This window comes from Chelonia mydas, chromosome 11 (assembly GCF_015237465.2).
Source record: "Chelonia mydas isolate rCheMyd1 chromosome 11, rCheMyd1.pri.v2, whole genome shotgun sequence".
NCBI lineage: Eukaryota > Metazoa > Chordata > Testudines > Cheloniidae > Chelonia > Chelonia mydas.
Genome location: NC_051251.2, coordinates 39,879,401 through 39,900,418, shown reverse-complemented (window position 1 = coordinate 39,900,418; position 21,018 = coordinate 39,879,401). Strand labels below are relative to the sequence as shown.

General features: G+C 43.4%; 1 protein-coding gene across 6 annotated transcripts in view; it reads right to left on the bottom strand.

Moving 5' to 3' along the window:
- The window catches only part of METAP1D (methionyl aminopeptidase type 1D, mitochondrial), a 72,112-nt gene extending 52,110 nt beyond the window's left edge, over nt 1-20,002 (bottom strand). For all 6 annotated transcript variants that reach the window (XR_006284945.1, XR_006284944.1, XR_006284943.1 and 3 more), the window contains exon 1: nt 16,859-20,002. Coding sequence is in view for 2 of the 6 variants with exons in the window: in XM_037913008.2 (XP_037768936.1) it covers nt 16,859-16,898 (40 nt within the window). In the remaining 4 variants the exon portion in view is untranslated. The remainder of the gene's footprint in view (nt 1-16,858) is intronic.
- Between the last annotated feature and the right edge of the window lie 1,016 nt (nt 20,003-21,018).

Sequence of the window (21,018 nt, the reverse complement as noted above, 5' to 3'; positions counted from 1 at the left end):
GAGCCCCTGTCCAAGACCCTAACAGTGGCAGCGGGATTTGCCACTGAGTCAGAGGGGATCCTGACCACAACACACTGACCTAAATTCAGGCAGTGTTGCAGCCAGACTAAGGTCTGCTGCCCCGGGCCACTTCCTAACTCACCCTTGGATTGTACCTGGGTCTGTAGAGGGTAGTCCAGATCATCAGGGTAGAAGGCCTTTGGTAGTCCTGGCAACTCCTCTGTGGTCGGGTCGGTGTATGGCTTCAGCGGCTCTGGCCAGTCCTCAGCTCCCCAGGGGTCTGCAGCAGTCTCCCAGCTCGGAAGCAAGCAGGAGGCATCTGCCTCCTCTGGCGGCTGCAGCCCAGCTGAGCTCCCAGACCCGCCTTTTCTACTTCCTCTCCTGCCCACTGACTTCTGGGGGGAGGGGTGAGTCTGGCTTGGCTCCACCCACCAGGCCTCAGTGAGGGGTTCCTCCCCCTCCGGGTCTGTGGGAGGCCACTCTGCCTCACTACAGTTGGCAAGTTGTATATTGCTCCCTTATAGGGACAACGGACCTTTGTTACCTGAACTGTCAGGAGAGGGCTGGACAGCGCAGTACAGAATACACATTTTTTGGGGGGTGGAATCCGGGATTGGGGATGAGTTGGGGTCACCCTGAATATGATAACCAAGGCTGCTGGAAGCCAGAGTCTGGCTGGTGTTTGCTGACGGGATGCTGGAGTCAGAATTGCAAAACCAGGACTGTGGCTATACACAGACACTCCAGGAGTGACCTGCTTGCTGTTTGTGAGGCGCTCTTGTTGGGAGTCACAAAGTCAAAGCATTGTAAGGCATCCAAGGCTGCAAGGCAGAGGTGCCACAGCCCCTCACTCATCTGGATTGTACCCTGGAATGTCAGATCTTCCCACATTGTTAAGATCATATGCCAGTCCAATATATAAAATATTACACACCTTTTTGTTTCAGAAGCGAGGGTTGTGTTATTAAACATTATCAGATGAGCTATAGTTGGCCAGATCTTTTTAGGGAATGGGCTGCATTTATAAGACACAGGGACTGATTATAACTTTTATGGCTATCTGTGGATGGTGAAAAGTTTTTGATTACCCACCAGGAATTGGTGGGAATCACAGCTGTGTTTTGCTGACAGTGTGGAGGGAGACGCATTGTCCTAGCCCCATCTCCAAACTTGAATATTGTTTTTGGAATGGGAGACCTTGTGGTATGTACAGAGGTGGGAAACTGAACATGGGAGCAGGCACAAGTACAAGGCTTGTCTTATCAAAGAACCTAATACCCCTAGAGGAAGGCTTGACACAAGGGCTGTAGCAGAGGACCACAACTCATGCTACTTGGTTAGTAGCTTACAGTAACTGGTTCTTTACTTTGCAGTGATCTTAACTGTGACAGCAAGACTAAGAAGTGTTTGGAAAACTTTCTTTAGGCTTTTATAAAGTTGTCCTTTTGTACAGGCTTTAATAAAGTTATGCCCCCAGACCTTGAAACCCAAACATCTGTCAGTTTTTAATGGTGATATTAGATGCAACAGCAATATTACTGAAGTCATTTATTTAAATTGAAAAAGTCAGTTCAATAAAGTCATTATTCAGTACATTAAACAAAACCAATGCAATTATCTGAGTAGGATTCATCATGTCCTTGCTCTTACTTAAAGAGCATAAAACAAACTGAATGGAGAGTTACAAAGCATAGCCTACAGAGTGCTAGTATTCTTGTTTTTTTCCACTGCATGCATCCGATGAAGTGAGCTGTAGCTCACGAAAACTTATGCTCAAATAAATTTGTTAGCCTCTAAGGTGCCACAAGTACTCCTTTTCTTTTTGCTAGTATTCTTGGTCTCTCAACTTTCCACAAATGAAATGAAACAATGAAACTTCACTGAGTAACAGTTAAGATTGATAAGTGTTACTCCAAAGATGGTTACTCTTGTACATAGTTCATTTAAAACACATTAAAAACTGGAAATAACTAAGTTTAAACAAACAATTTTGACACTGCTTAATACACTATATAGTAACACAGCCACAGACTGGAATTTTTTGTTTGTGCAAAAATCCAAAGAACCTTAACTCGGCTCAGTAGAGATACTTACTGCCTTCTATTCTACCTACCTCCAGTCCTGAAAGAACTTACACAAGTGCACAACTTTGCTCACAAGTAGTAATAGAGAAGTCAGTGGTACTTCTCACATGAGTAATTGTAAACATGTCTTTACAAGATTGGAGCATTTGTTTTGTTGGGGGTTTTTTTAATACTTACGTCCTGATCCTGAAAACCCATACTTACAAAAATAAGCATTTGCAAGATGAGGCCCCTAAGCTGAGGAGTTTACAATTTAAATTGGACAGACCATACAGTGCAAATACATAAAGGTGATCAAGGACCAGAAAGTCCAGTCTCAGAGTGGTGCACTGGTGCTTTTGGTTTGAGTTTTGCTGTGTTGTTTTCTTCCTGGGTGGATTACTGTCGGCAGGATATCCAAAAGAACTGTGTCTCAAGGATGGATCCTTACAAACTGAATGTGGTCAGAAGTGAGCTGTAGCTCACGAAAGCTTATGCTCAAATAAATTGGTTAGTCTCTAAGGTGCCACAAGTACTCCTTTTCTTTTTGCGAATACAGACTAACACGGCTGTTACTCTGAAACCTAGAAAAGGAAGACGGTTCCAAGGACAGGATGCATCATGGAAGAAGACACAAAACCAAGAGTAGAAGAAAGATAAAAAGGAATCGTGGGTAGAGCAAACAGCATGAGGTGGTGGGAGTGAGATAACGCAGAAAGTGAGAAGAAGACAGTAATCAGTCATGCTACACCTCCTGGACCCAGAACTATACAGGGGAGACTTCCCACACACACTGTAAGGGCATTAGGATCCAGGTGGTGCTTCTACCCCATACAACAGCCTTGGGGAAAAGGTGCAGAGAGGAGCCAGCCAGACTCCAGCCAGTAGCAACAAGCAGCCAAAGCAGGGACTTTTTTCACATTAGGACATTCCAGTCAAAACTGTAGAAACTTCTCTGACTTTCTCTGCCCTGTGTGGATTGGCTGCTTCCCCCAATCCTCCCTCTCCTTCATTGTCTTCTTGGTTGGCCTTTAGGCATTGCCATAATGATAAACATGGAAAGTGAGGAGAGAGCCAGTGAACAGACATGATGCAAGTGACAAGAGAGGAAGAGGATTTTAGTGGCAGTCTTTCAGACAGACTGAAGGCGAGCAGGCCACTGGGGTGGGAAAGATTGCAGTAGTCAAGGCAAGAGATGCACAAGGCTTTTGGCAGAAAAGGAGATGAAACATTTGAGAGATGTTAGAAAGGAAGAAACAAGAGTGTGCAGTGAGGCAGAGAGAAGGGAACTGAATGAAAATAGATCCCTGTCCTATGAAGATCTAAGTTTTACAATTCTGAAAAAGAGTTCCTGTTGTTCAATTTTAAAAACCATTTTGAAGTTCAGATTTTTGCTATAGACAGCATAGGAGGGAGATATGGACTAACTTCCATGTTAAAAACTCCTGGACACAAAATATGAGAGAACGTTTGTAAATGACAACAGAAAACTAGACTTTGATTTCATGTAGTGCCTTTCATACTTGGGGTGTTACAAATTGCTTTAAATATTGTGCAGGCAAACAGCCATTATGCACTTATGAAGCGCTCACACATAATACTACTAGTTAGCATTTTTACAGCGCTTTTCATCTTCAAGTACTTTACAAACAAATCGTTAACCTTCACAGCACACTGGTGAGATAGGTAAACATCTCCATTCTGTAAGTGGAGAAACAGACAAAGAGATTAAGTGATTTGTCATTGCCACATATTATCAGAGCTGGGATCAAAATCCAAAGATTTTTGGCTGCTAGTCCTGTGCTCAGATCACACCTTTCATATATGTACAGCTGTGGAAAAGAGAGTCCTATTGAGAAAGGGATGCTGGGCAGGATAACAAGATCTCCTATCATGTCTGAAAATGAGCAGGATGGTCCAATAGTCACGGCACTGGAAAAGGTCTTGGGAGAACTGATTTTTATTTCAAGCTCTGCCCTGATCTACTGTGTGATGGTGACCATGGTCAGTTCAACTTTCTGTGCCTATATTTTCTCTCCCATGCTTTGTCTGCCTCGTTTATATAGAATATAAACTCTTCAAGGCAGGGATTATATGTTCTTATAGGGTTTAGTGTTAGGGGCCCCAATCTAAGATGAGGCCTCTAGGTATTACCATACTACAAATAATAAAATAACTTCTGCTTAATGTCTCAGACCTCCTGTAATTATCCACAATTCTGTGATGAGCATGGCTCTACCTTTATCTAGCAGCCACAACAACTCCCCATTATTGTTCACCTGCAATGGATATTTTTTTTAATGGGATTATGCCCTCTTTGTGGTTATCCTGTTTTTCACCTCAGAAATATTAAGTACATCAAGACTGGTCTACTTGAAGGGTTGGGGAGGAGGGTGCTAAAATATTCTCCAAAATGTTTGTTAGACATTGGAGTTAAATATGTAAAAATAAAAGTGTTAAGTAGTCTGACAATTCTTTCCTCTCCCAACAGCTCAACTTTCAGCCTCTTGCCTCATGTGATACCAGAACTTCATAAGTGCTCCAGTCTCTGTAGAGTCTTCCAGAGTAAACAAAACCCAATTTTTTTTAAAAAGCTTTCTTTGTAAATAAATATATATCATAAAGAAGGAACAATGGGCACATGCCCAATTTTTTCCCATCACAGATCACCTTTAACCTTTCAAATGTTATGGTGGTTGCTGTAATGAACACTTATTTCGATATTTCTCAGGCTATCAGAAAAACTCCTACTTAATTATTATATGTACAAATGTACAATGGGATAAACAGTTAGTGCAATGAATATATATGAGAAAAGGTAAGGGAGTAAGGGGATTAAAACCTGTTTGGCAGTGCAAACCAGGAACCTCTCAATTTCATCTGGCAGAGGGCTCAAGGAGCACAGAGTTTCACAAAAAGAAAAGGAATACTTGTGGCACCTTAGAGACTAACCAATTTATTTGAGTATAAGCTTTCGTGAGCTACAACTCACTTCATCGGATGCATACTGTGGAAAGTATAGAAGATCTTTTTATACACACAAAGCATGAAAAAATGGGTGTTTACCACTACAAAAGGTTTTCTCTCCCCCCACCCCACTCTCCTGCTGGTAATAACTTATCTAAAGTGATCACTCTCCCTACAATATGTATGATAATCAAGGTGGGCCATTTCCAGCACAAATCCAGGGTTTAACAAGAACGTCTGGGGGGGCGGAGGTAAGAAAAAACAAGGGGAAATAGGTTACCTTGCATAATGACTTAGCCACTCCCTGTCTCTATTCAAGCCTAAGTTAATTGTATCCAATTTGCAAATGAATTCCAATTCAACAGTCTCTCGCTGGAGTCTGGTTTTGAAGTTTTTTTGTTGTAATATCGCAACTTTCATGTCTCTGATTGCGTGACCAGAGAGATTGAAGTGTTCTCCGACTGGTTTATGAATGTTATAATTCTTGACATCTTATTTGTATCCATTTATTCTTTTACGTAGAGACTGTCCAGTTTGACCAATGTACATGGCAGAGGGGCATTGCTGGCACATGATGGCATATATCACATTGGTGGATGTGCAGGTGAACGAGCCTCTGATAGTGTGGCTGATGTTATTAGGCCCTGTGATGGTGTCCCCTGAATAGATATGTGGGCACAGTTGGCAACGGGCTTTGTTGCAAGGATAGGTTCCTGGGTTAGTGGTTCTGTTGTGTGGTATGTGGTTGCTGGTGAGTATTTGCTTCAGGTTGGGGGGCTGTCTGTAGGCAAGGACTGGCCTGTCTCCCAAGATTTGTGAGAGTGTTGGGTCAGAATAGGTTGTAGATCCTTAATAATGCGTTGGAGGGGTTTTAGTTGGGGGCTGAAGGTGACGGCTAGTGGCATTCTGTTACTTTCTTTGTTAGGCCTGTCCTAAGGGATTCTGGATCAGTTATATGCATAATAATTCACTGAAGGATGTCATGTGAGGTCTCTACTGAGAGCCAGTAACACCCTGGTCATCATAACCATTCTGAAATGTATGCAAAGACAGTATTTAAGGAGTTATGTACCTATACTGCAAATTATGTTATTAAGGTCTGAGAGTTGAAGCAGGTCACCAGGAGGAGACATACATGTTCCTTTCAGGAACGCAGGGGCTGCTTATCTATCTGTTGGGCTATATGCAAACTGAGTATTGTATATGCAATGGATACCTATCTGCATATTAATCCACCAGCTAATCAAAATTCTGAAATTAACAAGAGATGATAAAATCTACAGGAAGAAACACACAGCAGGAGGGTGTCCAGTTTATGGATAAAGCTCAAAGGACTGTTTTGATATATCTGGGGTTGCAAAGGACCACCCTGGTATCTTTTACCTAAGAAGTAAGCAGACAGTGGGCTTGCTTCATGAACAGAACATCCCAGCCAAGCCTGGCTATAGTACGCTGGAAGGATTTAGGGTGAGCTTTTGCTTTTATGACATAATAATGTCCTATTACTGTAGTTAAGTTTGGGCTCTAATATGTGTGTTATGATTTTATTTTATACGTAATTCTGTTTCAAATATTTCTGCTTGCTATCATTTCAATCTTCTTTCTTTGTTAAGTAGACTTATATTTGTTTTCACTATAAACAAATCTAAGGGTAAGCCAAGATGTGGTCTAACAAGTAAGCTGTGGTGATCGTGTACTTTTCCTTTGGGAACAGTACTTCTGAGAATGTCTAGTAGATCAGGGCCTTGACACTGCAGGGGGATTCTCAGAGGACTCAGGGGTTGGAGTGTGCCTATCACTAACCTGCACGAAGAAAGAGAAAGGGGCCTGTGAGTGCTAGTGTTGCCAATAGCTGGTGGAGTCAGGGAGCTGACCCCAGCAGGCACAGACAAGATGTCCTCACACTAAGGGCAAGTGGTAGCAAGATGCCTCGCAACCAGGGATTCTAGAAATCTGTTTGCCATGGAAAAATGTGGAATTTGCATTTTTACACAGAATCTTTAGTTTTTACATTTTGTGAAAAATAATAACCATATACATTAGAAACCTGTTTATCTGAGCCTCATTCTCCGGCTCTCTGTGTTAACTGAAGCTCACCCCAAATTCTTCCAGCGTATTATAGCCAGGCGTGGCTGGGATGTTCTGTTCATGAAGCAAGTACATGATAGTCTGAGCCCCAGTCGAGGGAAACTAAAGTTCAGCATTTCATTTTAATCATGGAAAACATGGATTTTTATGTTTTTCTGTCAAAGAATTTTGGTTTTTTTCATCATGGAAAACTCGGATCCCTCCTCACACCCCTGGGCATCCCCAGGAAGTGTCACAGGCAGAAAAAGTAATGAATGTTCTCTGAATGGATGCCTGGCTCACCTGGACAGAACAGCTGATGTAGGGAAAAGAAGCCACTTCATATTGGCCCTCTAAAGCTTTAAATAAAAAAAATAAGAAAAAAGAACCAGCAAGGAGACAGAGTCCTAAACAACATGAAGAGGCAGCTGTTGAGTATGCAAGCAGTTACAAAGCATCCTCTAAAACTAAAGTGGTTTTTATTTTGTTTTAAAGTAGTATGGCCTGAGGTTATAATTATGGCTTATTTTTAAACAAAATTCTACGGCTTTTGCTTCTGCCATACCAAATCCATATTTTCCTTATATATGCACAACAAACTTACAGCCCCAGATGAAAATAAAGGCATGTAGAAGCAAACTAAAAATAAACCAAACAGGAAATGCAATTAAGTTTAATTACATTGAATGCTAACACTCACCCTGCAATCATAACAAATTTTAAAATATTTTCTAATGAAAGATCCACCAAGATAATATTATGCAGCTAATAATAATATATTTGTATAATGTCTAAATAGTATACCATTATAAAGAGACTATGAACCAGACTAGAGAAATAAAACATGTAAGAACAAAATTAATGTAATTGTGTCTACCAGTTAAATTCTGTTAGTATAAACAATGGTAGTAATATTGTCAAAGATCAGCAGATAACTACAGAGCTATAAGTAACATTTATTATTTTATTTAATAATTTGTCACTTTTTTGGTAAGCAGTAATCAAGAGATATCAAGGTAACTTCTTTCACTGAATAAACTGTTGACTGTGTTTGTATTTATTCTATTTTAAAAGAATCCTTTTCCCTTAATTACCAAAAACCCAAAAGAGGTTTCACTAGTGGTGATGTACACTAGCCCATGGGTATACCATGATACCACGTAACACCAGCAAATAAAATAATAAAAGCAAGAGCCAAAGCTTGAACACAGTTTTCTTTCAACTTCCTTGGGAATTCTGGTACTATAGGTCTTAGATTCCTTAACAGAGGGGATCATGTTCATCAGTTACAACAGTCCATCTGGGCCTAGGTCCAGGTAGACTGTTTGATGAAGTCTAGGCGCCACCAGGTAACAGCAGTGATCAGGGATCCTGCCAGACGTGTAACTAAAATCTAAAAAATGAAATTAAAACACTACTTTAGTCGAACAGTCTCTTTCTATAGGATGTCATAACTGTAAAACAGAGACTGTACACAACACAGACAACTCCTTGTATACTTTCAGTAACTTTCTCATGTATTTAATAAAAGAAGTTAGCCACTAACACTTCATTTTAATTGCAAAAGCCTACAATAGCAACACCACCAAAAAACAATTGAAGGCTCGAGATCTCACCATCCAGTAAAGTGGCATGAAAAAGCAAATAAGCAATGGAATCTACTCTTCCCCTCCTTCATTAAAATATTTTTAAAACAATTTCTAAATGCTATGAAAATGTGTTCATTTAAATTTTTTTGTACCTCAGTAGACAAACTGATAATTATGGAAATTACCTACAGCTATGGATTCTAGAAACAGTTTTAATGTAAACAAACATCCTCTGAAGTTATAGATCACGTAAAATAACATTTGTTGCTTTTAAAAGAACATCTAATTGGGTTGGGACAGCAAAATTGTGAGTGATAACACTCCTCACGTTGAAAACTGTGAGCTTTTGTTTTCATTTGCTCTTGGTTCAAGACAGTCAAAAACCACACTGGATAGGATCTAAAACTAGAAAACAATTTTCTTTCTGGTTCTACTTCAGCTGTGGCCAGATTTTACACAGAACAATTCCACCATTTAAAGACAAAAACTTCAGACGTCAGCCTTATCAAATATAAATCAGAATGCTGGCATTTTTGTTTGCTTGCTTGCTTGTTTTTTGCTTCTATCAGCCTTGAGAGTGCACAAAACGAACTTGGAATTTTGTCAGAATGAAACAGTTTTCCAGGGCTACAAAACATATGCGACATAGTATATTAGAACTCCTCTGGTACATATATTGTGATATTTTTGCCTATGACTGTTATGAGTGACTTCAGGACTAAAGAATGAAATTCAGTGTGAAAGCTAAAGCGAAATGAGGACACTATCAAAACACAGAAAGCTGGTCCCTGTTTTAAAGGGGCACAGTCATCTTACTTTAAACCCATTTTACTTTTGTTTAAATGTCAGTAAAAACAGTTGTTTGTTCATTTTAACATGGCCCTGTAACGCTGGAAATACAAACACCACTGTACCAGGTTAGGAGAATCAAAAAATGAAACTGAGTGATCTAGTGTCATCATTCAGTCGAGCGAGATGGATGTAGTAAAAATGGGCAAATACCTAAACTTTGGATTCAAACACTCCTAAATTTTGAGGAAGTTCAGATCCTAATCTGGACAAGTTGGGCCTATCTCTATCAGAAAATCAAAAACAAACAGTGAAGAGTAAATTAGATTTTTATTTGTTCAGTTTTAATAATGTAAAATCTAAGAACTGGTAAGGATATATAATTGGAGGAAAATATAGTTTGTAGCTGCTTTATTTTCCCAGCTAACCTTAGCTAACAGTAGGAATAATATATTTTCAAAATTGGAGCTTGCAAGTTTTCATGCCTGTTTGGTAAAGATAAATACAGATATGGGCATCCTGTAGAAATCAGTCTGTTTTCCAGCTGCATAACTATTATTAGATGTGACCATAACTAACCATTTCATATATGCTGTATCTTTAGTATTACACACTGTATCTTCACAATATATGGTAGCTTAAGTAGAAAAAACTATCTTTTTTCTTGCATATAGGAATATGATCTATGGATACTTCCACTGCAAGATATCTTAATTTAGATGAAGAAAATTTGAGGGTAAGTATGTGGTGAGCATACTAGAGTTTACAGGAATATTCTGTTATAGTGTCACTAGAGGCAGGCCCTGAAGTCAAACCATTAATTCTCTTTCTCAGAGAAATTAAGTGAAAGCCTGTGGTAGGGAGTTAAAAAAGAGCGGTTGGGGAGAGTGTAAAGGGAAAAAAAAAAAAGCATTCGAGATAGTGTTGTTTTTTCCTTCTTTATAGTGTATACCGAAGGCCTGGTTTTATTATTATTTTAATTTTAATTATATCAATTCCCTATCTCTATTTTCTCTATTAGAAATTCAAATCTCTTCCAGCCCAATAGGCTCTATGGTGACTGGAGAACTAGTGAAACTAGGAGAACCAAGAAAGTGACAGTTCAGCAACTGAGTGGAAGACATTTTTAGTCAGGCTGTTTAAGAACTTTTTTGTTTGTTTGTTCAGGGTTTTTGGCCAGCTATTTAACATCAATGAGTAATTTAAGGGAAGGGTAGTTTAGTGGTTAAGACACTTATGTGGGACTCTGGAGACTGGCTGTGCCACAGACTCTCTGTGTTTCAATTCTCTGTCTGTAAAATGGAGATAATTCCTTTCCCCCCACTCTTTAGTCTTGTTTATTTAGCCAACGAGCTCTTTGGGGCAGTGGGCGTTGTACTATATATATGTTGTCTGCAGTGTTGTTGTAGCCATGTTGGTCCCAAGCAGGGGTGTGTACAGGAATAAAAATTTGGCCGCTTTTGGAGGGGCACTTTCTGTGCCCCGCAGGACCAGAGGAGCTGGCTTGTCCCTCTCCCCTGCAGCCGGAGGAGCTGACTCCCCCTCCCACAGCCAGGCCGGTGGAGCTGGCTCTGCTCCCCACCCTCCACAGCACCAGGGCCAGTGGTGCTCACTCTCCCCCAGCAGCTGGAGGAGCTGGTTTCCCCCTGCCGTGGCTCCAGGGTCAGAGGAGCTGTCATCTCCCACCCCAGCCCAGGGCCAGAGGAGCTCGCACTCCCTGCCCCAGCTCTGGAGTTCTCTGCCCCTACCAATTGGGGGAGCAGGGTGGGACACGTGCCCCTGCTTGCCCCCACCCCCTCCTTGCACACTCCCCTGGTCCCAGGACAAGGACTAAGAGGTCAAATATGAAGTGACTACTGTTTTGTGAAAGCTGTTCACCCATGGGTGATATGGTCTTTTTACCTTTTATCATTTTTTTGAGAGTTCATTCAAGAACATAGTGATATTCTTGTATCACCCACAGAGTTATTTAGTGCACTAGATGAGGTACACTACATGTTGTGATAGGCATGTGGAGGACCCATGGATCTTGAAAGGTGTGTTGTGGGGGGTATTTCATCACAGCACTGCAGAAGGTCCCTGGGGGATGGGGTTGTAGAGTTTCTCTTGGAGTTGTTTGGGGAAAGATTTGATGATATCCTTAAATTCTTGGGTGAATTATGGTATGGGGTATTCTTTGAGTTCTTTATAGCAGGTGGTGTCAGAGAGTTGTAGGTTGGCCTCATTGATATAATCATCCTGGTTGTCATCAGAGAAATCACCTCTACATCAACATCCCTCACCATGATGGCACGCTCCCTGCCTCAAATAGCCACAAGACAATGGAAAACATTCAGATATCCACCCCAAACACATCGCCAAACTCATCCATTTTATCCTCACCCACAAAAATTTTACATTCAGCAACAAGCACTGTCCAAACCATGAGAATAGCCATGGGGACTAGAATGGGTCCCCAGTAAGCCACCTTGAAGAAGAATTATTGGACAAATGCACCATGAAACCAATGATATACCTCAGTAACATCAATGATATTTTCATCCCCTGGACAGACAACCTATACTCCTGCACAGATTTCCACCACAGCTTCACCCTCTCTCTAGAACACTTCCAAACCAACATCAGCTTCAACAATGGAATCCTACAGACAACTATATACAAGAAACCCACGGATCACCACACTTACCTTCACAGATCCAGTAACCACATCGAGCACACCAAGAAATCTGTTATCTACAGCAAAGCTCAGAGATACCACAGAATATGTTCCAAAGAGAAGGCCCAGGACACCTTAACACACTTAAAACCGTGGTCACCAAGCAAGGACACACAAATACCCTGAAAGAACCTGCTTCAATACAGAAGAAAGAAAAAAGACAAAAAACACCAATAGCATACCCCAGCAGTCACCTTCCATCCCACATTGGAATCCATCTGGGGTGTCATTAAACTATTATAACTGATACTCAGTGGGGACCGCATCCTTAAAGAAATCTTTCCCAAACTCTCTCTTTGCACCTCCAAACAAGCCCCCAGCCTTGCCAAGCCCATCATCAGAAGCAAGCTGACCAAGACACGCCATCTCAAAGCAGCACCAGACTCTGCCAAAACCTGCAGAATATCTCCATTGCTACGATGATCAAGACGCTCCACAACCCATCATTCAGGATTCTTGAGTCCTACACATGCCTATCACAATATGTGGCATACCTCATCATGTGCACTAAATGCCCCAATAACAACTATGTGGATGAAACGAGAGAATCACTAGACTCTCGAATGAACTCACACAGAAAAATGATAAAAGACAAAAAGACAATATCACTCATGGTCAAACACTTTTCACAAAACTATCACTCTATATCTGACCTCTTAGCCCTTGCCCTCAAAGGCAACCTACACAACACCTTCAAAAGATGAGCCTGGGAGCTTAAATTCATAACTTTGTTTGACACTAAAAACCATGGACTCAATAAAGACACTGGATTTATGGCTCGTTACAACAAGCTGCAACCCACTAACCCTCCTTTGTCCTCGGACAGCAGAGGTGTTAACTGCCCACTTCACCTTGAATGGTCTCTTGCAACATGTACATAAGAACAACCATCAGACTAAAGGTCCATCTAGCCCAGTATCCTGTCTTCCAACAGTGGTCAGGATACTGGGCTAGATTTTAGTAAGAGTATGATTACCTGTTCTGATCCATTCCCTATCGCCCATTCCCAGCTTCTGGCAAAAACATAACTCCTTATGCTTAACAATGTGTCCCACCTTGTATTTAGCTGTGACACTCTGGAGTACCTTGCTCAGACCTGAAGATGAACTCTGTGTAAGCTTGAAAGCGTGTCTCTTTCACCAACAGAAGTTGTTGGTCCAGCAAAAGGTATTACCTCTCAACCACCTTGTCTCTGTACTATATATACATATAGTGTCTAGCACCATGATTTTAGTAAGAGTATCTAGGTGGTACTATAAACACAAAATAAATAATTTGGGATCCAGGATGTCTTTGTTAAAGACACAGCACTCTCACCTTTTCTATTAAGTTGTTAAATTGGCAAATACAATTAGATCTTCTCTTCACTGGCTGTGAAACTCTCATTAAATATGGGTCAAACATAGTTGTAGCAAAATTGAGTTTAGGATAATTGTAAGGCTTGTCTCAAACAGTTTTTTTAAAGTGTACATCTAATGCAGTTCTGCCCCCACCTGCATTTGTGCAGACCACTCATACTATTGTAAACCAGTTCTCATTGCACAGGAGTTTCAATTATGTTTTAAAAGTTTTAAAATGCCATTCTACAGACAGTAAAGCAGGCGCTATTTGAATTTGTAGTAAGGTTTACTTTTAGAATATAAAAGAGCTTTTTATCTTTCCACAAGCATACCTATCACAATAATTCAACTTTTATTAACATTAAAAAATACACAATTTTCTAAAAAAAAAAAAAAAAAAAGCATGCTCCCCAATCAAGTTTCTTTTTGATAATTGGTGGAGGGTATTTACCCAGCATTCAAATTCCCAATATCCAAGGTTTTCAGATATGCTTATTTTCCCAGTTTCTAGAAACAGTTCCATCACAATGAACAATCCTTTTTCATAATTTATCAAAATATTTTTAAAAATCCATTAAAAGATATCAGTAAGGCACAGCTGACAAAAACAAGGTAATTTATATTCAATTTAGATGGAATAGATTCCCTTAGCTCAACAGCAATCTTTTAAACTGGGCTGTCCAGTTCAGGGAAAATCAGCCCTACATAAACGCTTTGGTGGTTTTGGTTTACAAACGTCTCATAAAGCAGAACTGAGAAGGAAACTAGATAAAGTAAGATGCCCTGAGAGGAGGTTTGATATCTAAACAAAATAAAAATAACTTGGGACAATAAAATGGATAACAGACACAAGTTTGCACCCACAGGGAGAAAGAAAGTGCCAAGCAAGATGGCTGCAGAGGTCCCAGCTACAAAAGCAGAAATTGGTGAAACAAAGCACTCAAAGCAAGACATGCTAGACTAGAAGCCCTGGAAAACCTTGCCAGGTTTTGAAGCTTCTGAAATTTAGAAAAAAAAAGTGACAGTGTGAAGCCCTCTAAACTGTTACACTAAAACCCAATTAATTTGAGACTCAAGCCAGAAAATGATTCTTTATACACAGAGCAGCGCTACTGCATACTTCAGGGAAAAGAATGGATGTGAATGACAGAGGGAAGATCCAACAGGTACCACGAATAAAAATAAATAACTAAGAGTTTGAATCTGAAGGACAAACAGTGTGGCTTTTTACGGACTTGAGTAAAGTAAAATTTCCTTACTGATACAAACATTCATCACTAAAGAAACTGACATTTCTGCCCTTCAAAGTTCAGGGTTATATACAAAGGACTTTCATATTTTCAAACTCAAAACTGTTGTATAGACTTAAAACAAGAAGTATGGCAGAAGATATGGGCTCCTTATACAAGAGAAAGGAGACTGAACTTTTGTTATGTATTAGCTCTAACCTTATGCTTTAGTTGGAAGCATGCAGAGTTTGGCTTAATGTTACAGTTAATGGTTCTAATATTCTTAGTTTATGCTCTGTTATTGTAACAGATTATTTAACAGACTTTTCCAGAACAACATGAAAGAACTTTTCCTTCATGAAAGACCATTATTTCTCATTCCTTACAGATTTAGAGACCAATTCTTACTCAAGCAAGTACTTTGATAGGATTATTAATTTGCAACCCCTCAAAAGCATGGTTGCCTGAAACAGCTTCCAATCTTATATCATGTGACACAATAAAACGAAGTGGGGAAGGGGTTCAGAGAGAAAAACAATAGAAATCACAGCAATAAGATTATACAGTTACTCAGCAAAGGTAAGTGCATAGCATGTCTGAACAATTTTTTAAAATAGTTTTTAATCAATATGCTACTTAAATAAAAATAAATTGTCTTGGCTGACTCACTTCTTATGGGTTTCATGTTAGAAGTGGTGCTTTTAGGAGGGATTTGAACAAGGGGAGAGCGATGACCTGGCAAATATGTTTGGGGAGCATATTCTGCACATAGGTGGCAGTGTGGAAAAAGGTACGGAGTGAGCACTAATCATGAGGGTTTGCAAGATTGGACCCTTATTAAGGAGACAAGAGGTAGCTGAGATGCATGCACACGCTTCTGTCAATATATTGAACCTATTGCTGATACAAACAACAGCTGAAATTATAACTGAATGGTTAGAGGAAAATAATTATCCTGTGTCTTTATATTATGCATTCAGTAGTACTTTGGGCCTGATATGATTTTAAGACCGCATCATTTAATCCTGCTCAGAGCTGGTTTAATAAACACAGACAGTAATACCCAATATGAAGGCTGCCATTTTATATTAGGGCTCCCAAAGTGACTAATTCTGGTAGAGCTGATGCAGCACAAGCAACAGAAGAATTTTTTTGAAAGTTATCCTGATGTAGACTGGGACCTTCTGTAGGAATGGGTTTGTTTGTGCCTTGTGTGTAGTAGTGTGTCAGGGTGGACAGCACTGTGTCCCCCTCTCCCTTGGGTATGGTGAGTTTTCTATATCTGCGTAATAGTTTCTCTTGTAGGAATGGGTTATTTTGGGTCACACTCTCTGCCTGCAGGGACAGGAAGAGAATCCCTCCCCTTGAAAAGATTTTGGAAGAGGGATATTTTCCTGTGTGTTTTACACTCACTAGAATGTGTAGGTGGGATTTTACTCTCTGTACGTGTGCATCTACAAAAAGCATTGTCTACTCTAGAAACTCACAAATAAAATTTCTGTTAGTTCCCATGGCAGGACCAATTTTTACCATTGTTCAGTTACACCTGCTTTTAACATTAATTACAATGGCGGTAAAGAGGTCCAGCCGTTGAAACCTTGTCTACACAACATCTCTCAAGAATGTTAAACCTAGTGGGAATTTCCCCCCAAAATTTCTACAGCGTAGACACAGTCTCTCCATCAAGGGAAAGGGGACGAGGATGAAGTTACACCGCGTCTCCTTGGAAAAGGAAAATGACAGTGTTCGTCACTGTCTGTCTCCCAGGGATCAGTGATTTTGTTGTGTGTGTTACACCTTCTTCCCATGGGGGAGCCCAGCAGTGGGCGTTAGCGTCTCTCGAGCAGGGGAGGGTGGAGAGAAGAGCATTTTGCTGTATAGGTTTGTTACAGTCGGTCTCCGGGGTGGGGGGAGGATTGTGTCTCTCTCGGGGGCGGAGGAAGGATTCTGCTAAGTGGTGTTTTTGGTAAGGCTGCCGCCTCCGGGGAAAGATACGTTAGTGGGTTTTACAAGGAAACTTTCACCGCCACGCCACCTCCCCTTCCCTACACACCCATTCACTAGCCGCCGCCAGGCACAGAGTGGGGAACTCACTCACCTCCGCTCAGCAGCGTGCAGGCAGCCCTGGGCGCCGCCATCTTGAACAGGTGGGCCAGGGTCACGTGGGCACGGGCGGCTGGGGCGCGCAGCGCACGCACAGCCCGCCCCCTAGCCTGGTCGCGGGTAACCGATCCTGCAGAGCCCCGACCCCCAGCCCAGCCTGGCTGAGCCACTCTGCCCGCCTCGGCTCTGAGCAGGGAGCGCCTGGGGCTTTGCCCCGCTCTCAGCCGGCCCGGCGGTCCCTGAGCGAGGCTTTCCTGGCCGAGGTTCCTTGGAGAACGGAAGCGGGAGAGCGAGGTTAGAGGAGAGCCCGCCCCACCTGGGGCTGCCGCCTCGCCCCGCCCCGCCCCGCCCGCTGCCCCTCCGGCCTGCCGCCGCCTGGGCCAGCTGAGGGCCACTGTCAGGTGTCATCATGCGCCCTGGTCACTCGGTCCTTGCCCAAGGCCTCTAGCCCCCGCGGCCCGCTCCGACAGTGCTACGCTTCGCAGGGCAGAAGTCCCCAAGCCGCCTCCCTACAGCCCCCCTCTGAACGGGTCGCTGGTGGCCCACCGCCCTTCCCCGTGCCCTCCCTTCGCTTCCCCCGCACCGCCCTCCTCACTGCCCGTGCTCACAGGGGAAAGCCATGAGCCTGCTGGGGCCTCCTGCTTCTAAGCCGCTGTAGCACTGGAGGAGGCAGCTGGCTTAGCCTCGCCCCTGTTACAGCCGCTTTTGCGGGCATCCAACTGAGCTCCTCTTGATAATACTGAGGTTGGACAGCTCTTAAAGTGAGGAGGTGGAACAAGCAGCACTAGAAGCTGCCAGACCTTCTCTGAGCTCTATTCAGAAAGTGCTTCACAGAGCAGGGCTTGAAAACTTTTCTAAGGCCCCATCTCCACTGGCAAGTTTGTGCGCAGTAAAGCAGCTTTGAGTGCTGTAACTCCCGAGGTGTACACACTGCCAAGCCACGTAGTGCGCAGAAACCACGCAGATGCAGTGCTCTAAAAAAACCACCCCAAGGGACGTAGAGCTTTCTGCGCCCGGGCTACAGCGCTGCATTGCCAGTGTAGACACCGTGGTGATTACAGAGCTGCGACCAGAACTTGGGGAGGTGTCCCACTCTACCTGTTCTCACCTCTCTGGCCATTGGTTTGAACTCAGCTGCCATGCCCTCAGGTGATCAACCGTCAGCCCTATCCCGTACATTCCTTTGCAGATTTGAAAGTCCCTTTCCTGTTTGCTCAGTGATGCGTGCCGTGGTCTCAGCGCATCTTTCCAGGTGGGCATGCCTGCTCCATGCACCAGGCGATCCTCTGCTTGGAGCAATGCTGAGCTGCTGGACCTCATCAGCATTTAGGGAGAGGAGGTAGTGCAGTTGCAGCTGCGCTCCAGCCATCAGAATTATGATACCCATGGACAGATTTCTAGATGCATGACAGAAAGGGGCCATGACTGGGACACACTGCAGTGCAGGGTCAAAGTGAAGGAGCTGTGAAACGCCTACCACAAGGCAAGGGAGGCAAACCGCCACTCCGGTGCTGCGCCCACAAGCTACCAGTTCTACAAAGAGCTGGACACAATACTCTGTGATGACCTCACCTCCACTGCAAAGGAGCCTGTGGATACTTCGTTGGCTTGTGTGCCAATTGAGAGTGGACCGAGCCAGGAGGAGGCGGTAATCTTGGACGAAGAGGGGGAGGGGGTCCCAGAGGCAGAGGATGACTTGTAGGCCAGAGATGCATGCAGTCAGGAGCTCTTTTCTACCCTGGAGGAGCTTAGCCAATCACAGCAGTCGGATCTTGGCAAGGCGCAAACAGGAGAGGAGGCCCCTGGTAAGTGGATCTGATTTTGGGAATTGCTGAAGCGAGTTTTTGGGGGTAGGAGAGTTGCAGAAAGCAGGCTTGACTCCCACCTCATGCCTAGTCTGAAGGGCAGAACAGGCTGTTGATACACTCCCTCACTTCATGGGAATCTCCCTCAGATCTCCAGGAAACTCTCGTGGAGATACTGGGCAATCTGCTGCTACAGTTTCTTCTGCAGAGCTGCTTTTTTTTCTTGCCCCATGAACGATAACTTTCCCGTGCCTCTTTGCCATGACGGGTGGGGGGAAAATTGCTGCCCACAGGCTAGCTGCATAGGTGCCAGGGCGGAAGCTGCAGGCTTGGAGAAGACCCTCCCTTGATTCCCTGCTCCCTTGACCCTCAGCAGCAAGATATCTTCTATAATGATCACCTCCTGTGGAAAGTGTGGGGACAGGAATGATTATCAGGTCCACCCTACAGTGCTGGCTCTCACCAAGAGCCACGTGCCCAGTGTACAGCAGGGTCCGGGAACAGTGATTTACCCTGCCCCTGCAGCTACTCACCATTTTGGGGGTCTTGTGGCTCATGTGTGCTTGCCTGGGGTCAGCCAGTTAGTGACAGGTGTGTGAGTACTGGCTGTGTTTTAAAGCACTGAATCAGTGTTGTCTGTGTTGCAAACAATACTGCTTCTGTAAAATGTTGCATTTAAACTTCACGGAGATGACCTTCGGAGCACAGCCTCCCTCTTTGTTATCGGCGGCAGAATGGCTGCGCAGAATTAGAAAGCGTCCAAGAAGAACTAAGGAGGACTTTATGCGTGAGGTTATTATGCACTCCACCACAGAGAAAAAAGAATTGAACAGTGGCGGGACAGCGAGAAGAGGGACTGAAAGGACAACGCGGCACACCAGAAAGAAGCTATGGAGTGCCAAGTAGTCTCACTAGAGGCAATACTAGCTCTTCAAACCAAGCAGCTCCGCGCCTGCCCTCCCCTGCAGCCGCTGTCACAAAACTCTTTCCCATGCATCTCCCACACACCAACAACACACGGTTATCAACCTCCTGGCTCCACTCTCTACCCATAGCATTCCACTCCTCCCTCCTCACAATCCAGCAGTGTGGAATCCCACTACCCACTGCACTCAACACCCATCCATTTGCAGTTTGGTTCTGCTGAAGTACAGCACCCGCTGCATCATACTCCAAAGGAGAAGGTTGGGTATGATCCCTGAACATACACAAATCTGTAGCCATCCCAGGACCCCTCCTCCTCCTCTTGAGACCTTCCCTTCCCCCATCCACACTGATGATTTTTTTTGTTTGACTCTCTCCTCTTGTGGTTGTTTTTCAATAAAAGAGTTGTGTTTGTTTGAAAGCAATCTTTATTCTATTAACTGAAAGCAAAAACAGCACTGCAAAACAACATACAATTATGTTAAGGCCTCTTCTTGCATCATGTGCACCAATCACCTACTAGCATTACAAGCACTGCAGTCCCGAGCATAGCAGCAAATATTAGTAGCTTTCAGCATCAAATTGCTGCCTCAAAGCATCCCTGATCCTTATGGCCACACGCTGTGCCCCTCTAATAGCCCTGGTCTCTGGCTGTTCAAACTCAGCCTCTAAGCTCTGAGCCTCTGCGGTCCAACCCTGAGTGAAGCTTTCACCCTTCCCGTCACAAATATGGAGCGTACCGCACGCACGTAAGCATAGGAATATTGTCATTAGCCATGTCCAGCTTCCCATACAAGCATCGCCAGCGGGCTTTTAAATGGCCAAATGCACACTCCACAGTCATTCTGCACTTGCTCAGCCTGTTGTTGAACCGCTCCTTGCTGCTGTCAAGTTGCCCCATGTATGAGCCACGACATTAAGGGGTAGGCTGGGTCTCCCAGGATCACAGTGGGCATTTTGAGTTCCCCTATGGTGATCTTCTGGTCAGGGAAGAAAGTCCCTGCTTGCAGCTTCTTGAACAGGCCAGTGTTCCTTTCTGGACCAGCCTGCGTTAATGTCTGTGAAACGCCCACGGTGATCCACAAGCGCCTGGAGAACCATTGAGAAATACCCCTTGCGATTAATGTACTCAGTGGCTAGGTGGTCTAGTGCCAGAATTGGAATGTGTGCGCCATCTATCACCCCTCTGCAGTTAGGGAAGCCCATTTGTGCAAAGCCATCCACAATGTCCTGCACGTTGCCCAGTCTCATGGTCTTTCGGAGCAGTATGTGATTAATGGCCCTGAACACTTCCATCAACACGACTCCAACAGTCGACTTTCCCACTCTGAATTGGTTAGCGACCAATCGGTAGCAGTCTAGAGTAGCCAGCTTCCACAGTGCAATCAGCACGCGCTTCTCCAATGACAGGGCAGCTCTCATTCTC